At 40.2% G+C, this 20,099-nt stretch overlaps 1 protein-coding gene and 1 long non-coding RNA gene across 2 annotated transcripts; one reads left to right on the top strand and one right to left on the bottom strand.

The window, feature by feature from the left end:
* Positions 1 to 385: 385 nt before the first annotated feature.
* LOC145449705 (uncharacterized) lies at positions 386 to 6,312 on the top strand. The gene is made up of 3 exons (XR_013918330.1): positions 386 to 511; positions 4,568 to 4,608; positions 5,609 to 6,312. It is a non-coding gene; the product is annotated as an uncharacterized LOC145449705 (long non-coding RNA).
* LOC145449703 (kunitz-type serine protease inhibitor 2-like) lies at positions 5,689 to 14,084 on the bottom strand. Its single transcript, XM_080328117.1, has 3 exons — positions 13,931 to 14,084; positions 6,141 to 6,318; positions 5,689 to 5,859 (listed from the first exon to the last, which is right to left on the bottom strand). Exons 1-2 carry the CDS (start codon positions 14,013 to 14,015, stop codon positions 6,143 to 6,145), a joined length of 261 nt encoding a protein of 86 aa, XP_080184243.1. The 5' UTR covers positions 14,016 to 14,084; the 3' UTR covers positions 5,689 to 5,859; positions 6,141 to 6,142.
* Positions 14,085 to 20,099: the final 6,015 nt, after the last annotated feature.

The following is a 20,099-nucleotide window of genomic DNA, read 5'->3' as shown; positions in this document are numbered from 1 at the left end:
TCGAACACACACATATATTTATATCTATGTTGTAATCGATGACAGATGTATCATAGGTTAAATGTATTGTATATAACCTTCGAAGGATGAAATCTCGAGAATTTACATGCACACTGCACATGCTATATATGTAGGCTATACATACATACAGTGAAATTCCTTAACCACCAATAACAAAATATATATGTCCATTTCATCCACTTACTCATAAGTATATACTCATATATACTCTTTGCGATCATTATATTCACACAAACTATATCTCTCCGTAGAACTTACTACATCACATATTAAATTATTGAAAAATGTGTGTGTGTGTTTCGAGTAGCATAAAGTTGTTGGATAGATTTTGCAGAAATGTAGTTTTCATTACCATGGTGCAGCATTGCATTGGGGTTATACAGTATATCTTGTTTCGTAATTATGAGTTTTAATTTTGTTATAATTTCACCTTTCTAAATTACTCACCGCGACCAGTCATTAGGGATGGTGCGAACCCACGAAGGATCAGGTTCGTGCGAACACGAACCTTTTTGAAAGGTTCTGTGTGAACGCGAAGGTGAACCTATGTGACGTCATATTGATAATTCCAACCCTACATTTCAGTGTATGGTACAGTGTGCACCAGGGGTGGCCTAACATTTTCGGCCAAATTGCCACATGAGATTTACGAACCATTGCGAGGGCCAGTTGAATGTTGATGGCCTTTTTTAGTCGTCCGAATTAAGTAACGTTGAAAATCAGACTTATAATACTGCGCTTTAAAATTGATATTAATTATATCATGAAAATGCTCTGTGCATTCACGTCCTGGTTTTTATGATACAATAAACCGATCAAATCACGATGGATACCGAACGCCTGCTAGATTTTTTGCATCAGAAAACGATGTATTCTTTATATCAATTTCATTGATTGATTGAATAAGCATCTTTCGCGGACTATTTATATGTAGTGTATTTCGTTCTATATTTTGTGTGATATCGAGTCAAGCTCACCGCAGAGAGCGCACTAAATATTCACAAACGGAAAGCTGAATATTTCGAGCAAACTTTTATAACAAAGGTGTCAAGGCCAAAATCTGGAAAATCAAGCAGGTCATAATGGGGAGAGCAATTCCATGGAACACTGGAGATTCCCTGAGCCAGTCTCAGGGGTGCCCTGGAGGTTAAGACACACACACACCAGCTCATACATGATTTGTTATGAAATTATGAAAAAGAAAAATTCAAATTTTAGATTAGAATTAGAAGTACGGAATTCGCAAAAATTTGGAAACTTAATGAAATTGCGAACGAGAATGAAATACGGCAAAAATGAAATTCGGTTCATATCAAATCACAGTGCATTCCGATAAGCATGAGAATGGTTAACGTATGTGCACCAAGGTTGGCTCGTTTTGCACTAAACCATGGGTCACCAACACGTGGCCCGTTTAGGATCATGATACTTCTTGTTGTATTTGTTCTTCTTTAATAATGTATTACTTCTTTTGTGGTGGCCATTTAGGCTACATCGCCCAGGTTAGTGAGCAGAGCACGGCGTTGTACTCTAACGTAAAGTTTTAACAACGTGGTTGATCAACTGTGAGGCCTATGTAGTCTCGATATTGCATTCTTGCGGCCCGCGGACTCTACAAAATATGAAAAGTGACCCGCGGCACGTTTTGAGTTGTCGACACCTACATTATACAGTTTTCCTGCATGAATGAAAGCCCTGAGGTGAGGAAAACGATTGTCTCTTCCAGTAACTCAAACATCACAGTCCATGCTATCACACTCTGCTGCGAAATATCTTTCAACTTCATCCTCTATTCTAATATATTTTCCTTGGATAGATCTGAAGCAATCATCCTCTTTTTCTTGATGTAGTTAAGGGCAGCATGAAAGTGAACAAGCCTTTGTTAACTATCTATTTTTCTTTGCTGTTGTTCTGTTTGTGATCGAAACTAGAAAATTGTTCGCAGACTACAAGCTACTACTAGCATGGCAAATTAGATTAGAATTAGACAATTGGAATTATCTAGTTATGTGGTTGTTCATGGTTGACTTAATATCATAATTTTAAACCTTAATGAAAAATCTGGAGCAGGTAATTGAATCCAATCATTCCGGTATTCAGGTATAACCGAAATAACATGGTCTTTTCGGATCCGGATCTTGAAGTTCAGCTGACAATATAGTAGTGCGGAGCGGATCGACAAATTCTCTGGTCCGGCTCCGATCCGGTTGTTCAATTCTCTGATCCGGCTCCGAACCGGCTCCGGCCGTATCAGGATAAAGTACTGATCCGGCACCAATCCGGCTCCGGACAAAAATGAAAAAGTCCGGCCCTACACGGTACGGGGGTTCCGTGAATTGATAAATATGCCTCGTTTATGTTCTCACTGGCTTGGCGGTTACTTGCGTGTGGTTGGTTGGTGGTTATTTAGTTATAAAAGTTATGCTTATCCATAAAGATTCCGGCCGTATCAAAAAAGTAATGATCCGGCTCCGCTCCGGCTCCGGCCGTAACAGAAAAAGTACTGATCCGGCTTCGATCCGGTCCGGCCAAAATTGTAAAAATCCGGCCGGATATCCAATCCGGCTCCGGTCCATGCTCCGCACTACAATATAGCTCAGTGCTGACAGAAAGATTGGATCAGTAACTCGTCATTGGATTCGCATTTCATCGAACCGCCTGGTATGAATTACAATTACGTGATGGTATGTCATTACTGAAAAATTATTTCCTTCCCACCAATTTTCATTCGCCCTCCTAAAAGTTTCATCATGGCGTCGCCTATATGCCGCTATTGGTGTCAATGGCTCGATGCATATTCCGACTTGGTCATTATTTCTCGGACATTTTGCTTTGAGATTGAAATCTGTAAGGTGAATGCAGGGATATCCCTGGGTGAATGTTAGTATTATTTTCATTCTGACTCCACAGTGCCCTGGATTCGTTCGTCGTGGCGAGGGCGGCAAATTGTAACCATATATCCTGCCTCTAAAGCGGACATTGTGGGATTTAAGCATGTCAACAACCAGAGGTGGTCAGTAACGAAGTACTTCTACTTTTTCGAAGTACTCAAGTAGTTATCTTCTACTTCTGGTACTTACTCAAGTAGATCTGATTTTCGCTACTTCTACTTCTACTTCTTAATATTTTGTTATCTACTTACTTACTTTTCGCTATTTTCAGTTTGTCAAGTAGAAGTAGTTCAATCTTCCAATCAGGAAGATAGCCTGAGGAATTTCGGGGCTGCTTTCACGAAGTATCAACATTTAATTTTCATAAAATTTTAGTAAAGCCCAGAATTTTCGTCGCGCTTCTCGCGCAGTGGATACGGAGTGACCAGTATGATTTCACGAAATTATCGGTGAATATAATTTAGGTAGAGGGTTGGCGTGGTTCCGTTCACACCACATTGTCGCCCTTCGCCCATATCAAATAATTCATCTCAGTATATATGGCTCATCATAACGTTTGAAACTGATGCTTCGCAATCTAGCATTTACTTGTCACATCGTAATCTAGCATGTCCATGGCGTGTCCAAATCTGGAATAGTGAACTCTGACTTTTTTTAGTATCAGCGCTGTTTTAGCATACCACCGTTGAAACTTTCTGGACTAAAAACATGAAATACATGTTCGGCTTTTAGAAGTAGTATTTATATTTCACTTTCAATTCCCAGTATCATATACTTCTAGTTATAATTAATATCAGCTCTTTTGTCTGAATAACATACATGTTGAAGTATAAAAGCAAGTGTGGTAATGCCTTTAATTTCTGGAAATAAAGCTACACAATATGGCATTTTTATGGTCCACCAGAATTTCTATTAACGTTTACTAATCGCGCAAAGTGTTTACACCGTATCCAATATAACTTCTCCGTATTGCTCTTCGGCTAAACTACGGGCATTATAATATGGGGAATGGCGCCATACCATGCCATTTTCTAAAACGTGCTGTTCGAGAAAACAGAGGATTAGCATCGCATTTCCATATCAATACTATCATTTTCATCCCATGATATGGACGGATGCTTATGCTATCGAAAATTGGATACCTGCTGGTATGCATCAATATGAATCAAGCTCGTCACCTATCGCATAGCTCAATTTGCACCTTTTTACAATCCATGTGAACGAATTCGGATCGTTTTAATAACTACTTACTTACTTGAGTACTTTTAAAGTCAGTCAATTCTACTTCTACTTCAAGTAGTTTTAGGTTACTTATAGAAGAAGTACTTCTACTCGTACTTGAGTAGATTTTTTTCGCCGCTACTTCTACTTCTACTTGAGCAGATTTCTTGACTACTTTGACCACCTCTGTCAACAACCCAGGTCATATTACTGACTGTTCAGTGTTCATCCCCAGATTCCGATAGCGGCGAATAAAAAAAGGTCATAAGTTTTGACCAAATCTGAATATAATGTCCACGTTGTTGCCGGGGTGATGATCATTTTTTCGTAATCAGCTTCCCAAATGCTACAAATAATTTGTGTTCTTAATTTTGTTATATGTCGAAAGCAATCCTCGTTACCTCATTTTTTCACGGCACCCCTGAGCAGCCCAGTCGCCACTCCGGTTGAGAACCGCTGGGCTGGTAGTGCATAGGTAGTAGGGATGGTGTGAACGTGAGGTTCACGTTCGCGTTCTGTGTGTGAACCTCGGAAATTTAGAGGTTCGCGTTCACAACAGAACCTTGGTAGGTTCTGCACTGTGAACCTTTTTCATATATTACAATTTTCACTTCATTATAACATCTTTGGTTCATATTAATTGCATTTCAACTGCGGGCCACTCTATGCATGGCGCTGGCAGCATTAAAATCAACACTATAAACGAGCATGCACCTTGACAATCTCAAAAGTTTTACTTGCTTTGTAACAAATGTTTGCTCGAAGTATTCAGCTTTCCGTTTGTGAATATTTAGTGTCTCTCTGCTGTGAGTTTGACCTGCGATCACACATCACGAGCAAAATACTTAGTCAGCGAATGATGCTTATTCAACCAATCAATGAGATTGATATCGTCTTCTGATGCAAAAAAGCTAGCAGGGGTACGGGGCAATCTTGACTTCATATCTTTACTGCATCACGAGAACCAAATCCTTGTGATTGAGGTGTTGTCTACTGCTGTAAAACTTGGTAATGGGGTAATATCGGTAGCAAGTATAGAAACCAGTTTTACACTCTGCTCAATATCAATGTAGCGATAGGCTACTCAGACGCCGAATATATTGTCCGAACTGGCCTAGACCGTTAAGGCGTAAGCTTATATTCCTTGGTAAGTCCTCGTCGAAATTGTTGGCAAAGCGACAGAAGATATTGATTTTATAGGAGTATTATATCCTTTGATTGCCTCAGTTGAAACATTTAGTGACGTTTAAAACGCCAACATGTACTCTGCATTGTGACATGATGTGGCCCGAGTCGTCGCTAGGTATCGTGTACGTTAATATAGGCTATCACTTCATTGAAAGATAGGGTTGGAATTAGCAATATGACGCCACGTGACGTCATGAGGTTCACGTTCGTGTTCACACAGAACCTTTCAAAAAGGTTCGCGTTCACACGAACCTGAACCTTTCAGAGGTTCACACCATCCCTATTAGGTAGCCTATTGGTACAGAAACAACACTTGTATCATGCATATACTTTCTTTCATATCAATTGACAAACTTCAGTAGACATATCGCGTGTTGAGAGGAAATATTTATTGTCTCAAGATTTTAGTCAGCTCTCGGCAAGTGTATTATATGGATGTAACGGGTAACCTAAATTTCAAAATGTACAAGAACTCCGGAGGTGTTAGTTTGCTTTGTCCACATAACGTCGTCTTTGAATAAAATATTGTCTTTGTAGCCTGTAAGCATAAAGAAGAAGATTCAATGAACATGTATGGTTGGTGAGATTTGACACGAGAAAACTACCGCTCAGCGGCCAGCGGGTAACCGTTACAAAGCACTGGCATATAGTAGCTTCAGCTCGCCGTTAGTGGAATGAAATCTCATGGTGATCGATTTTCAGGACTCATCCCACATTACATATAGATCTGTTGCGGTCCACTACCCCAAGTTAACGGTTGTTTCTCGTTTCTATACATTAGCAGTAGAACGCACATGGCAAAGGCTATATGTATCTTACTGCTACTTTCTCGCTCCGCATACGGACATGCATTCGTCCTTAGTCATGAAGTTGTTTGTGTTACCAGCGCAGCCTCCGTACGTAAATTCTTTGCATGCGTTTTGCGCCGCGTCGTAATAATATCGGAGCAGCCATGCTAAACACGGTCCGGATTTAGGACTTTCACGGCAGTCAGTGTCTGGGAAAAAGACAAATCTAAAATGTCGTCCGTCGACATACATATGAACAAATACATAAAAGCCTATATACTTACTGACAATCAACCTGAAGATATGGCGTTCAAAAGGCTTTGATAATAGAAAAATAGGTCGACTGTATAAGTGTATACATGTCATGATTCCGATGTGATCTAGCACAGGGCTCTTCATTCGGGTGCATGTATGTATTATTGTATGTAGGGGGGGGGGGTGCTTCTCGGCTAATTAAGGCCTTTTGCACCATGCCTGTTCTGCTCATTAATACAACCAGAAGTCTCTAGTGGACAATATAACAAAGTCTAACAGTGATTGTACGAATGAAAACATATATGTATTTTCATTTGTAAGTTACATGATAGTATGATTTAGACAAGACGAATAGCTAAATCAATCAATGTATATATTTAAAAGCTCGCTGGTAATAATATGACGAATATTGGTAAATGCTGTTATCCTATTTTTAGAACAGGCTCGCGGGCTACTCATCTGGTCCTCGCGGGCTACCTGGGTCCCGCGGGCACCGCGTTGGTGACCTCTGCTCGGGATCTTCTATTCCATAAACGAAATGCCGAATTTCGTGATTGTTCAATGTCAAACTATAGCCTATTGCGCAATTGCCTTCTGCAGCCCAACTGCACTACGTAATTAGTAGCTTTATATATAGCCAGGTTCAAACCCACTCCAAAACCAACATTGCCGATTGCTTCCATTCAAGACGAAAATCATCTCAAACAGTTTCCGAGTTGATGCTAGTATGCGCTAAAATTACCGGATCAATTTTTAGTTGGACCGAATATAAATTTTGCCTACAACACCCAACAGCAGTAGTTCCCAAACGGTCTGCCGGGGTTGCACGATAATTGAGCTAAATATGAACTAAGACTTGGGGGTTCGCGGTAGGGTTGTTCGAAAATAACTTTTCTTTCAAATTTCACTGTCTTAATGATAAAGTCGTCAGGTTGCCTAAGAAAACGCTACACACCAAATTTCAGTCAATTCCGATCAGTAAAGGCCGTGCAATCTTGAATTGAAATTTCGACCATTTTGAATTTATAGTATTTACTGTGGCTAATTTTGAAACTTCGATATGACGAAATACCGTGTTTCAGGCATGCGTGAAGGGAGGGTAAAACTTTTTTCACGGGTTTAGATCTTGATACTGGGCTGTGATCGAGATTGGATCATGAAATTGTTAATATATGAAAAATGAATATGACACTGATAAGCTGGAACTACATTGAACGAGCGCCATGAAAACGATAGTGATCGCATATGAATACTCTCAGCTCAGAAATACGGGACAATAAAGTGAAAATAAATTGCGAAGCAGGTAAAATACAGTAAAATATATTTCCCAGACTTTAGGCGATATCTTTTGGCGCACCAGTGTGAATTTCACGTAATCATAGCAAATGAGATTGTGGATGTTGTCATCACAACACATTATGATACTTGTTTTTTCCGATATCCTGCGGTACAATGTCTATATTACTCTGGCAAGCGAACTACTACTTACGAGACATTATGTCGACTTTCAGAGATCCCACATCATTCTCTAGACATTTATATTAGATGAACTCGAGTATCTCGCGATTCGATGTTCTAGGAATCTCATGTCAAAATTAGGTTTATAGTAGAGATGGTGTGAACCTCTGAAAGGTTCAGGTTCGTGTGAACGCGAACCTTTTTGAAAGGTTCTGTGTGAACACGAACGTGAACCTCATGACGTCACGTGACGTCATATTTGTAATTCCAACCCTATATTTCAGTGAAGTGATATATTAATGTACAATAAGATATTCAGTGAAGACTTGGGCCTCATTATGCCACAATGCTGAAGTACATACTGACTTTTTAAAGGTTGCCAAATACATCAACTGGAGCAATCAAATGATGTAATTATCCCATAAAATCAATGTCTTCCTTCGCTTTGCCAACAATTTCGACGAAGACTTCAAGAATATAAGCTTACGCCGTAAACGGTCTATAGATCAGACCGTAATATGTATTCGGCGTCTTAGTACTGCTACATTGATATTGAATAGAATGTAAAAAGGGTTTCTATACTTGCTATACCTATATCATCCCATTAACAAGTTAAACAGGAGTGTCCAACACCCCAATCACACCGATTTTTTTTATGTGATACAATACACATATCAAATCAAGATGGTATCCGTATACGCCTGCTAGATTTTTTACATTTGACAACGATGTATTCTGATATGAATTTCATTGATTGGTTGAATTCGCTGACTATACCTACATGTAGCGTGTTTCGCTCTGGATATTGTGTGATTGCGGGTCAAGCTCACAGCAGAGAGTCAGTAAATATTTAAAAACGGAAAACTAGATGTTTCGAGCAAACGTTTGTAACAAATCAACTAATATTTTTGAGATTGTCAATGTTGCATGCAATGTTTAGTGTTGATTTTTTATGCTGTCATTGCCATGTATAGAGTGGCCCGCAGTTGAAATGCAATGAATTTTAACCAATAACGTGGAAAATTGCAATATATGAAAAAGGTTCACAGTGCAGAACCTACCAAGGTTCGTTTGTGAACGTGAACCTCTAAATTTCTGAGGTTCACACACAGAACGCGAACGTGAACCTCGCGTTCACACCATCCCTAGTTTATAGCGATGCTGGTCTCGTGTTTCGGTATTTGAGACAACGACCCCGTAGATACGCCATGTTGAACTCACTATGAAGGGTTTGCTTATCCCTTATCTTTTCATTGGATCACAATCTTGTGTATTGAACTGTCTATCGACACCGCAAACTCTCTGACTGCAGAAGAAAAGGCTCGGAATCATTCCTCCTTACTACACTACCAACTGGTAACATGACATACCTCAAAGCTCAAACATCCCATTGTTGGTTGGCACGAGTTCACTATACGGTACATATTAATGGCCTATTATGATGCAGATCCGCCAAAATTAGAAAATAATGACTCAGCATTCGTAACTCGCCTTGTAGAGGACTAGAGGTATATACTCGGAGTCGTGAAAAGCAAATATCATAACGTATTGCGAAGAAAACAGCCACAAAGTCGTCAAATCTACATCGGCACGGCAAAAGATACTTTTGGGTATCGATATTAACCCGGGAAATATATTTTGCTGTATTTTACCTGTGCGTCAGTGCACTTTCTCTTCATGGTGCCCGATTTCAGCATTAAAAGTATTTTATTAGCTAATCACCATCGTTTTGACGACACAGTTTCAATTTTGTTGACCAATTTCCAACAAATCAATGCCAAATTAATTTTTCATTATTTAGCAATTTCATTATCTCAACTCTATCACAGCCCATGAGCCCAGCATCAAGATGTAAACCAGTGAAAAAAGCTTCCCTTTTCCTTCAGGCATGCCTGGAACACGATATTTCGTCACATTGAAGTTTCGAAATTAGCCACCGTAAATACTATAATTTCAAAAATGGTCGAAATTTCAATTAATGATTGCACGGCCTTTGTTGTCCGGAATTGCCCAAAATTTGGTGTGTAGCGTTTTTTGGGGCAACCTGACGATTTGATCACTAAGCGAGGGAAATTTGGAAAAAAAAAGTTATTTTTGAATTACCCTAGCGGGAGTCCGTGAAGACCAAAAGGTTGAGAACCACTGGCGTATAATGTGCAACGACAGATTCTCAGATAAAACGATATGCTGGATTTTGTTATTTCCGAAAATAACTGTATAAGTAATAAGATAAGGTCGATTTACGAAACGCTGTTTTGGCTATCTGCTTTCAATTCTTATTCCATCATCGTTGCAACAGCAATGAATTGTATTTCCACTCGCATCGTTATTTTTCTACGATACCAAAGCGAGTTCGAACCCCGGCTTGGGCAAGTATCTAATATCTATTTGTTGGAGGTATATCTGCACTCCTCATCGCTGACCTCATTGAGTATGGTATGCGGGTCATACGAAAAGCCCAGATGGATCAAGTGAAGTCGAACTTGGAAAATCGTCAGTAGGCTATACACGACACTGACGAGGACGCATGGAAGCGAGAGAGAAAGCTGGTGAATCGATGCGTGACTGGATGCGTCCGTAATGCGTACCAAGAAGGAAGCAAAGATACCTATGAACATTACAACATCCATTATCATGGCGCAAATGACCTGAATGGGCGATAAGCGCGAGTCTATTGCTATGTAGTGTAAGTGTGTGTGTGTTGTTTAGAGAAGTTGTTCTCAACCACCGGTCCGTGGCAAGTTTCCTGCCGGTCCGCCAAATATATTAGAATTTTGTATCTTAATGGTCATGATTTTGATTTTTTAAGGTTCAACGGTCCGCAACATTTGCTTTGAAGTTTTACCGTCCGCGAGGTCGAACAGGTTGAAAACCGCTGGTTGTACAATGTACTCAATCAGGTTGAATAATATTTTCATAGTTTCAAAACATCACAAGACTGCGATACAATGGAAAGATAGGAAGGTGACGAAACAACTTGTAGTAGCCTTTAAGATCAGACACCCACCTTAGCCTAGGCGAAGTAAATAAGAGGCATGCACACTGAATGAAAAGTAATGCAGAGAATATTATACGCAAGCGACAAAATGAGGTGGCATGTGGCGGAAGGCGAGGTCGAAGTTACCTCGTGGTCCGGTAATGCTGAAGACTGGCTAGTATTCATTTAGAAGAAATTGCTTGTATTTCGACTTGAATGCGGACATATATGCTCGACGACTGTCGGATAGCCGGCGAGATGCTGTTCCACAATTGGGGTCCGGCATACTTGATAAAGCTATGCGTTTTCTTGTATTCAGTCCTGATCATATGGTAGCTGTTCTTCGTTGACGCGCGTGTGCTGTAGGCCTACTTGAGCGCTTTTGTCTCCGAGGTGAAGTAATCGTTAAAATTTGAGGGACATTGACCGCAATGAAACTGATACATAAACTTGGCAATTTCCAGCTTCCTCATAGCTGCTATGTTTAGAACACCAAATCTTTTGAGAAGCGATTTATCAGTTGCACATCCAGGCCCCCGTGGGGATTTGGCAATGATACGGATGATCCGATGTTGAAGTTTTTGCAGTGGGTCAATTGTATTCTTGCAGGCAGCACCACAATAAAGAATTCCGTATTGTAACTTTGATAGGAATAGAGTGTTGTAGGGGAGATGTGGTACCGATGGATCACTGGGACCGAAAATACTTGAAAAATTCTCCATGATAATTCCATGATTACACTCCGTGAATTTGTCTACAATTACATGCTGACAGAATCTTTCCTCACATGCTAAAAAATTCGACCTGCGTGAGTTATGGGGTCCGTGACGAATGATTTACGTTTTAGGGGGTGCAAAGTAAATTTGGATCGACATTTGCAGTTTTCTATATCACCTTTCAGACTAACAAACCCGCCATAATTTTTGATGTGAAATATAGGGCTTGTATCAGGGTATATAATGGCAGATATTTTTCGAATCAATACCATCCTCGAGTGGACTATTTCAAAGTCAATTACACTATTTATGGAGTGGGGGACCTATGGTACCATAGCCAAATCAAGCAAAATAGATCGACCAACTAATCACTTAACAACAGAAACTCGCCTACATATGTATAGGCTGTAAATCATAGTTACCTGTGGTGTTTTATCACTATTACGAGGTATTTGAAAGTCAAAATGTCGATTTGCGGGTAATATATATGTGGCATTAATTTTCTAAGTTTAGGCGTAAATCAAAACATGATTTTATGCCAACATTTGAGTTGATATAATCTATTTTATTCTTGAAGGTCGCGACGAAACATTCTTCATTGGCTTGCTGTAGCTTAGCTTACAGTACACAACAAAACAAGTTAACAAATTTGAGTTTTTGAGCGTATATGTGTCATAGGTACCATGGTAGTGTGCCTTTGGACCCACCGGATGGGGACCCATGACTAGGGCTGGGCAAAATCGAGTACCTGAGTGATTCGATTCTGAATTACGTAATATGCTTCGAGTCGAGTCGAGTATTCGAGTATCAGTCATTATGACGTCATAACAGAATGTCATATGTCAAAGATCAATTGAGCACTTTTTATGCTACCACAAAGAATATGATGCCTGTATTCCGTCACATTACAAATTCTCCGGTATTTTTCAACCATACGGATTTCTTTGCACTTTGTGGCAATGTTGTGGGATGGTCATAATTTTGGAAATGTGTTATTTTCTGTAACGTTAGTAGCTTGTATACTATATGTTTCGTATGCTGCGATACGTCCAACCAAGGTTTCAAGGCATCCACAGTGGAAATTAGTATCGGAATTATAATTCTCGTTGACAAATTACCTTTCAGTGGCGAGGAACGTATAATTTCAGTACTCGAAAAAATCGACTTTTACTACTCGACTCGAATCATTAAAATTAATACTCGATTCAGATTCGAGTACTCGAATCATTGTGCCCAGCCCTACCGATGACACGTTCGAGCAACAAATTTTAAACGTATATAAATATTTTTTGAAATGGCGGATATTCATGTAAATGTCCGCGATATATCGTTAGTTATATAGTTAGAGCTTGTATCGAAGTGTTGAGACAGCAAAAGATCTGCTATTCTCGGCTGAAGATTTGAGGGTCAGAGATCATTTTGCAATTTTTGATCCATCGGTACCACATCTCCCCTACATATGAACGTACTCGACATTGGCTCAGCCAACCGGCAGATGCTGTTGAAGTAGCCGGATGATCCTTAGCTAATCGGCTAGTCGGCTAATCATCCAACCTTTTGAACCGATAGCACAGTGGTTCTCAAACTGGGGTCCGCGGTTCTTTTGAGGTTCACGAGACATTTTTTTTGGACCGCCAAGCAAGTTCCAAACAATTCATATGATCCAGAAAAAACTTCTGTAAAATCTTTGTAATATCAAAACTTTCAGGCTGCTTGTTTTTCAAACCAAACATGAAGGTGGCTCAAAATTATATCGTTAGTCAACTAATATGCCGGACCTAATTTATGGATCAGTATCTCACCGGCTATCCGTCAGTCGTCGATCAAATACACATTGAAGTCGAAATACAAGCAATTTCTACTGAATAAATATTAGTCAGCCTGCTTCTACTTTACCGGACCACGACCTGACATATCAATCTGGCCTACCGTCACATGCCACCTCATTTTGTCGCTAATTGTCCTTTTATATTAACCTCTTTTACTTTTCATTCAGTGTGCACTGTGCATGCCTCCTCTTTACATCGCCTAGGCCCAGGTGGGTGTCTGATCTCAAATACTACTCCATGTCCTTTCGACAACTTCCTATCTTTTCAGTGCAATGGTGAAGTTTTATTAATAAACTGGACTACACTCACCTGAACTTTGTACGGGACCACGAGTCAGTTAAAAATTGGACAAAGGACCGTTTCATGAATTTTGTTGAAAAGTTTGAGAACCACCGCGTATAGCACAATATAACCATATCCACTGATTGTCCAGCCCATGACTAATTGAACACATTCACATCAGTCTTGAATGAGTCTATATATTTGCAGAGGGGACATGTATATACCAGTTAGCCTCGACCGCGCAATCTGCTGGTACTCAATTCGTTTTACAGCTTTATATAAGCGAGTACAAATGTTGCCTTACCTCCGCTTGGCAATTGCCCATATCCTTTTGGATTCGAAGCCAATGAGATAAGAACAAACATGCATCCGACTGATAGAATCTTCATGATGTTAATTATGATCGCAATTTTCTATCAAGTGTAACAGCACATATTACGGATATATTGTTTACCAATGATACTTTCGAGATTCAAGAATTCACAAATTATATACCTACGTCGTAAGCTTCCTGAGTCAAGGACTCAACGAACTGCTGATAACCTCAATCAAATTTTTGTTCAGCACTACAATATCATCACGTCATGTTCAGTGAACAAAAGGGCGTGCGAACTTCATTACTATGACTCTGTTCTGTTACACTTGTAATACAAATGCGGCAACGGGCCGAGACAAATAAAGCCTTAAATTATGTTCTGCGGCGTGCAGTTATATTACTAAATGGAAAGCAGTGAATTACATTGTTAACATATGGTGCTAATTGGGTGCGTTAATATTAGGCCCTAGCGCTGTTTGACATGGTAAAATAGCCTTGCTGTTTTGCTATAGCTTCGCTAGCTGGCCCGCATCAGCCGAGAGGCCAAGGGTGGCCAACCTGCGGCCGTAGAAGAGGATTTGTGCTGCCGTGAACACGTAATTCAATAAGTATGTGATGGCGGCCGTCGACATGCAAATTGAATTTACGAAGTAACCCCCGAATTTAGGGAGATTTATAACTATCTTGAAATTTTCTCAAAGTGAGCCAATTGGCTCACCCGAAAATCCATCATCATCTATAACTTGCCCTAAATTTTCGAAAGCACCCCTTCCATCAACTCTACCGGTGAGCTGATCACGGGCTGAGAAAAAATGAATGCTTGATAGGAATATGTAAAACTACTAACAATAATGACGAAATTCATTCGTGTATCTGAAAAAGCTATTCCCAGAAATTCTTCTTAACATCCCTCGCGATTTAAGTGCGTATAGTAAGCCGATCTGAATAAATAAATCAGTCCAAAGCTCACGGAAAGAGACGTGGACACTGGACAGTTTAACATATGCATTTGGCCTCCATTTAGTTCATTACGACAATGCCCTGGAATACGGCCGTAGGCTACATGACATGAGTAATACAAATGCGGCCGTGAATAGCAAAAAGGTTGGCCACTCCCGATGTATAGGCCTATTCACTGCATGATTTTTCTCATAATTCCGACTCAAATTATATTCCATAAACACGGAGACGTGCTCGGTACTCGTCATAAACTAAAAAGACCGGGTCACGACTGACTTCAGTAAAAAAAAATATTTAGTGCTCCAAATATTGTTGAAATATCGGCCTTCAGTCGTATCTTTCATTTCTTGAAATAGCATCGTTTGTGAGTGGGGATGGCAGCTAATCATGTGCACTGATTGCATTACTCGATTTAAGAATCGAATCATCCTAGTACTCGATTTGGCTCAGCCCTAGTTTTCTCTAACCGTTATCAATTTTGATGTCGAAACCGATAGCTCTACTTATTTAAATATAGCGTATCAATCCTAGACACTCTGAGTACACATACAATCGCACATATGCGTAATTAAGTAGGGTTACCATACGTCCTCCTTTAGGAGGATTTGTCCTCCTTTTTTAGGTTTTTGAAAATGTCCTCCGAGGACGCCTATAGATGCAGTAAATCAGCACTGAAGTAACGCCCCGGCGGCTATTTCGGGAGCTGAGCCGGAAAGTTGACCTTTTTTTAGTCAACCAACTGATAATGTGAACGAAAAACTGTATTTTGGGCCCTGAGCGAGAAAGTTGACCTTTTTTTAAGTCAACCGACCACGAGGTCGGAAAAATTTACCGTTTTTTCAAGATTTCCCTCCGGTATTCTAAGTTTGAAAATTTTGAAAAAGTGTTCTCCTTTCCCGATTCCAAAATATAATAACCCTGAAGTTAAGCACACAAGGACATATCCAATCCTTCCTCATTCACGCGCTTTCTGAGATCAAAACGCATCAGCATCACAAGTAGCAGAACATTTGGGCTATTACTGTCTGATTTTGAGGGATCTCACGAACCCTTTCATACCTTACTGTATACATAAATAATTTCCGGAATGTGGTGGTAATGCCAGTCATGGGAAACGGCTTCTCGTTAACTGAATGCACGCGACATCAACGATATCCGACATTTTAGGCCACGAATAATGATGTTCGAACACAATAATGATGATGTAGACGATGACAGATGTTTAATGTTGCGATGCAATGGAATTTACAAATTGTCAAATTTTTTTATCAGCTCCATTTCGGCCACGGCCCCTCAAAATGTAACGACTATTTCGCTTCGGAATCTAAAGTGCTTAAGCAGGCTACAATTCACGTTCGCCTTTGTCGTCTAAGTACTTACTAGTTTTTTTTTCGGTTTGTGCGCACCCCTTTTGTGGCTGGAGCACTGAGCTGCAACACCAATGGGTTGTGGGTTTGAGTCCGACCGAGGTTGACTCCAGAATTCCAACATAAGTGTTGAAGGTTTATCTTGGGTCCTCCTCGTCATCTCATCCGTGTAAGCGGTGTCTTATAAAAGCCAAGAAGTGGGCTAGCACCAACTACATCTGGCGTCAGTATTGAATCAAGATATGGATTTTCGGATTTGGATTTGATCGAAATCTGGATTTGGATCAATCCGAATTGGTGGTGGGGAGGGGTCACATGGTTGCACCAATTAACGTCAGTTTTGGATGAACATCTGGATTTTCGAATTTGGATTTGGATTTCGCCGAATTTGTGGGGGATGAGCCCATCCGGGTCTTTCTTCACTGGTGGGCGGATCACCCCACCATGTCGTGTGTTTCGACCGTGTTGTTGGTCATTTGCAAGATGAAATCATTCCTTGCTCATTTGCAAGATTGTTTCCCATTTGCAAGGTAAAGCCTTTCCCATTTGCAAGATTTGTTTCCCATATGCAAGGTAAATCGTTACCCATTTGCAAGATTTGTTTCCCATTTGCAAGGTGCGAGCACCAACCCTACTCTCTCGTTTCGCCAGATGGCATTGTTGCGTCCCAATGCCAATCTCCATAACAATAAAAAATTCGAGGCTGATTGTGGGGGTTCCAGGGCCGCGTGCGGAATTAAATTTATATTTTCGTAATCAGTGCAGAGTCAGCTTTCGATTGATACCCGTTTTACCAAATTTAATGCTCGGCAAGCCGGTCAAAAATGACCGTCAAATTGCCTGTAGCCAAATGGAAATTGTGACGTGATACAATTTCACTGAGCCGTGAGAGTTGCTTGTGTCGACACCATCTAGGACACTATGGTGGTACTGTAATACTACTATACTAAATTACCGTACTAATTACTAAGCAATTGTAAGTTTATAGGTACTATAGTGTAGGGTTGCCATGCGTCTGGAATTTCCCGGATATGTCCGAAATTTCACTGTTTTTACTGCGTCCGGGAGGAATTTCTAAAATATGCCTAAATGTCCGGAATTTTGAAGGCTTGAAGTAAGCTCATAATTTTTTCGTAAATCAACATAAACAAGATTGTTTTGAGCATATTTAGAAAATTTTTCTTCGCGCTGCGCGTGATTTATTATCACATATCTTCGTTTTAATATGGGGACTACCACCTTCGCAAAAACTGCAATAAAAAAATAGCATTTATTTACAGAAATTGGTAATCGCAGTTACAAGGTAACGATATATTCATAGAGTCGGTTGAGGCCGTTTGGTTGCTTTATTCAAAGATAGTTTGCCTTTAGTCTGGGGTTTTCGAAGACGTTGAACGTAATCAGCTTCCAAAATAGGCTGTAAGTCTGACGAGATTTACCGACCTTTAATTAGTAATCAGCAGGGCCACGGCAAGTTGGAAATGAAGTCGCAACCATAAACGGTTGGAAACTACAGGATGTGCGGTGTTTATGTAGCTCAGTGGTGCAGTGCACACCGGCATTAGGCTGATAAATAATCTTGTCGGTGTGACATGTTGCATTTTCGAAGTCATCATCCTCCACCAGCTGTGCCGCTAACTCTGATCATGTGGGCGGAGAGAGGATCAACATTATATAGTAATATATGGAATGGAAGAACCAATATTATTGACATAATTCCACAATAAGCGGGGGAGATAGCGTAGTGGTGACGATAAGGGCCACTAATCGGGCGGGCCCGATACGATTCCCGCCGGAGCCTAATCCGGGTTCCTCTTTCTCCGCCGTAAAAAGCCCAGAAAAAGATCCGACGAAAGAAAGCACTCACAAGGAATAGAAAGAACAAGATTGGCTGCGCCTTCAAAAAATATCAACATCGAAAAAAACTGTAACGTCGGGGGCCTATACCGAATACTGTGCACGCATATTTTATGTACCACCATCACTGCCGTTTGTTATGTATTTTGGTTCGATGAAAAAATAAAGACTCTCTCTCTCTCTGTTCATTGCAACGCATTGTGTCTTATCGCATTGTACATTGTGGGTCTTGTTCAAATAGAAATATAACTTAACGATTATTAATTATTAATTATTATCGATTACCGAGGAGGATTAGTTCTCCGCACTCTTCTGTAATTCATTTAAATCATTTACGACCAGATGCATATAAAGTAAGCCCCCCAGAAGTTGCATCGATTACCGTACGGTGGCCCGATCAGTGTTTATTTGTGCGGGAGGGGGCTGACAAAATGGGGCTTCGGCCGTGGTTACAACTTACAACACACGACCGCATACTCCTGAACCGGATCGTGACCACCTCTAGTCGATAGACAAAGCTTTGCTGGTCTGACGTCATATTGATCGACAATGTGCTCATACCTCATTTAAATCCACTAGTGGGCGCTAAAGAGCGTCCGGAATTTATGTCACAAAAATACGGTAACCCTACTATAGTGTAGTGTAAGTAGGTTAGTTATCCGTAGTGAAGTGAGGAGGATTGGTGCGATGACGTGCAAAATAAGGTCAGTCACATGCAAAATAAGGTCAGTCGCGACATGCAAAATAAGGTCAGTCCGCGCATAAATCCAAATCTATACTTCAACTCCAAATCCAACTCCTTTTCTTATGAAAACGAAATTCAAAATATCTTTCCTGTATAGTAGCCTACTTTCAACATTGAAATTCCTTATCTATATCCTAAATCTTAAAATGTTTCAATCAAAAGATAATCATGATTTTCTTGATTATGAAGTCAGTCGCATGTACAATATTATTATCAGTCCGCGCATAAATCCAAATCCATATTTCAATTACAAATTCAACTCTTTCTCTTATGAAAAATAAATTTAAAATATATTTCCTACATAGTAATTTCATGATTGACATTCCTCATCTATATCCTAAATCTGAAGATGTTTCAACAAAATATAATCAGACGATTATTACGATTACGAGGTGAGCCGCATAGAGAATATAAACAGTACGCGTATAAATCCAAATATTTACTTCAAATCCAACTTTTTTTCTTATGCCACTGACCTTAGTCTGCACTCTGCATGTGGCGACTACCGTGTTTCGCATGCGACTGTCCTTATTTTACATGTGACTGACCTTATTCTGTATGTCGCGACTGTCCTTATTTTGCATTGGACTGACCTTATTCTGCATGTCGCGACTGACCTTATTTTGCATGTGACTGACCTTATTTTGCATGTGACTGACCTTATTTTGCATGTGACTGACCTTATTCTGCATGTCGCCACTGACCTTATTTTGCATGTGACTGACCTTATTTTGCATGTGACTGACCTTATTTTGCATGTGACTGACCTTATTGTGCATGTCGCCACTGACCTTATTTTGCATGTGACTGACCTTATTTTACATGTGACTGACCTTATTCTACATGTCGCCACTGACCTTATTTTGCATGTGACTGACCTTATTTTGCATGTGACTGACCTTATTTTGCAGTTGACTGACCTTATTTTGCATGTGACTGACCTTATTCTGCATGTCGCCACTGACCTTATTTTGCATGTGACTGACCTTATTTTGCATGTGACTGACCTTATTCTGCATGTCGCCACTCACCTTGTTTTTCATGTGACTGACCTTATTTTACATGTGACTGACCTTATTCTGCATGTCGCCACTGACCTTATTTTGCATGTGACTGACCTTATTTTGCATGTGACTGACCTTATTTTGCATGTGACTGACCTTATTTTGCATGTGACTGACCTTATTTTGCATGTGACTGACCTTATTCTGCATGTCGCCACTCACCT

This window comes from Botryllus schlosseri, chromosome 11 (genome assembly GCF_051294905.1).
Source record: "Botryllus schlosseri isolate E-star chromosome 11, Bs_hap1, whole genome shotgun sequence".
NCBI lineage: Eukaryota > Metazoa > Chordata > Ascidiacea > Stolidobranchia > Styelidae > Botryllus > Botryllus schlosseri.
The sequence above is the reverse complement of the archived record's forward strand: the minus strand, read 5'-3'. Positions and strand labels throughout refer to the sequence as shown.

Bases quoted from the DNA above. Each gene is read 5' to 3' on its own strand.
- LOC145449703 (XM_080328117.1), bottom strand. From the start codon at position 14,015: ATGAAGATTCTATCAGTCGGATGCATGTTTGTTCTTATCTCATTGGCT. The intron at 6,319-13,930 runs GTAAGGCAACAT...TCTTTTTCCCAG, and splicing joins TGGGCAATTGCCAAGCGGAG to ACACTGACTGCCGTGAAAGT.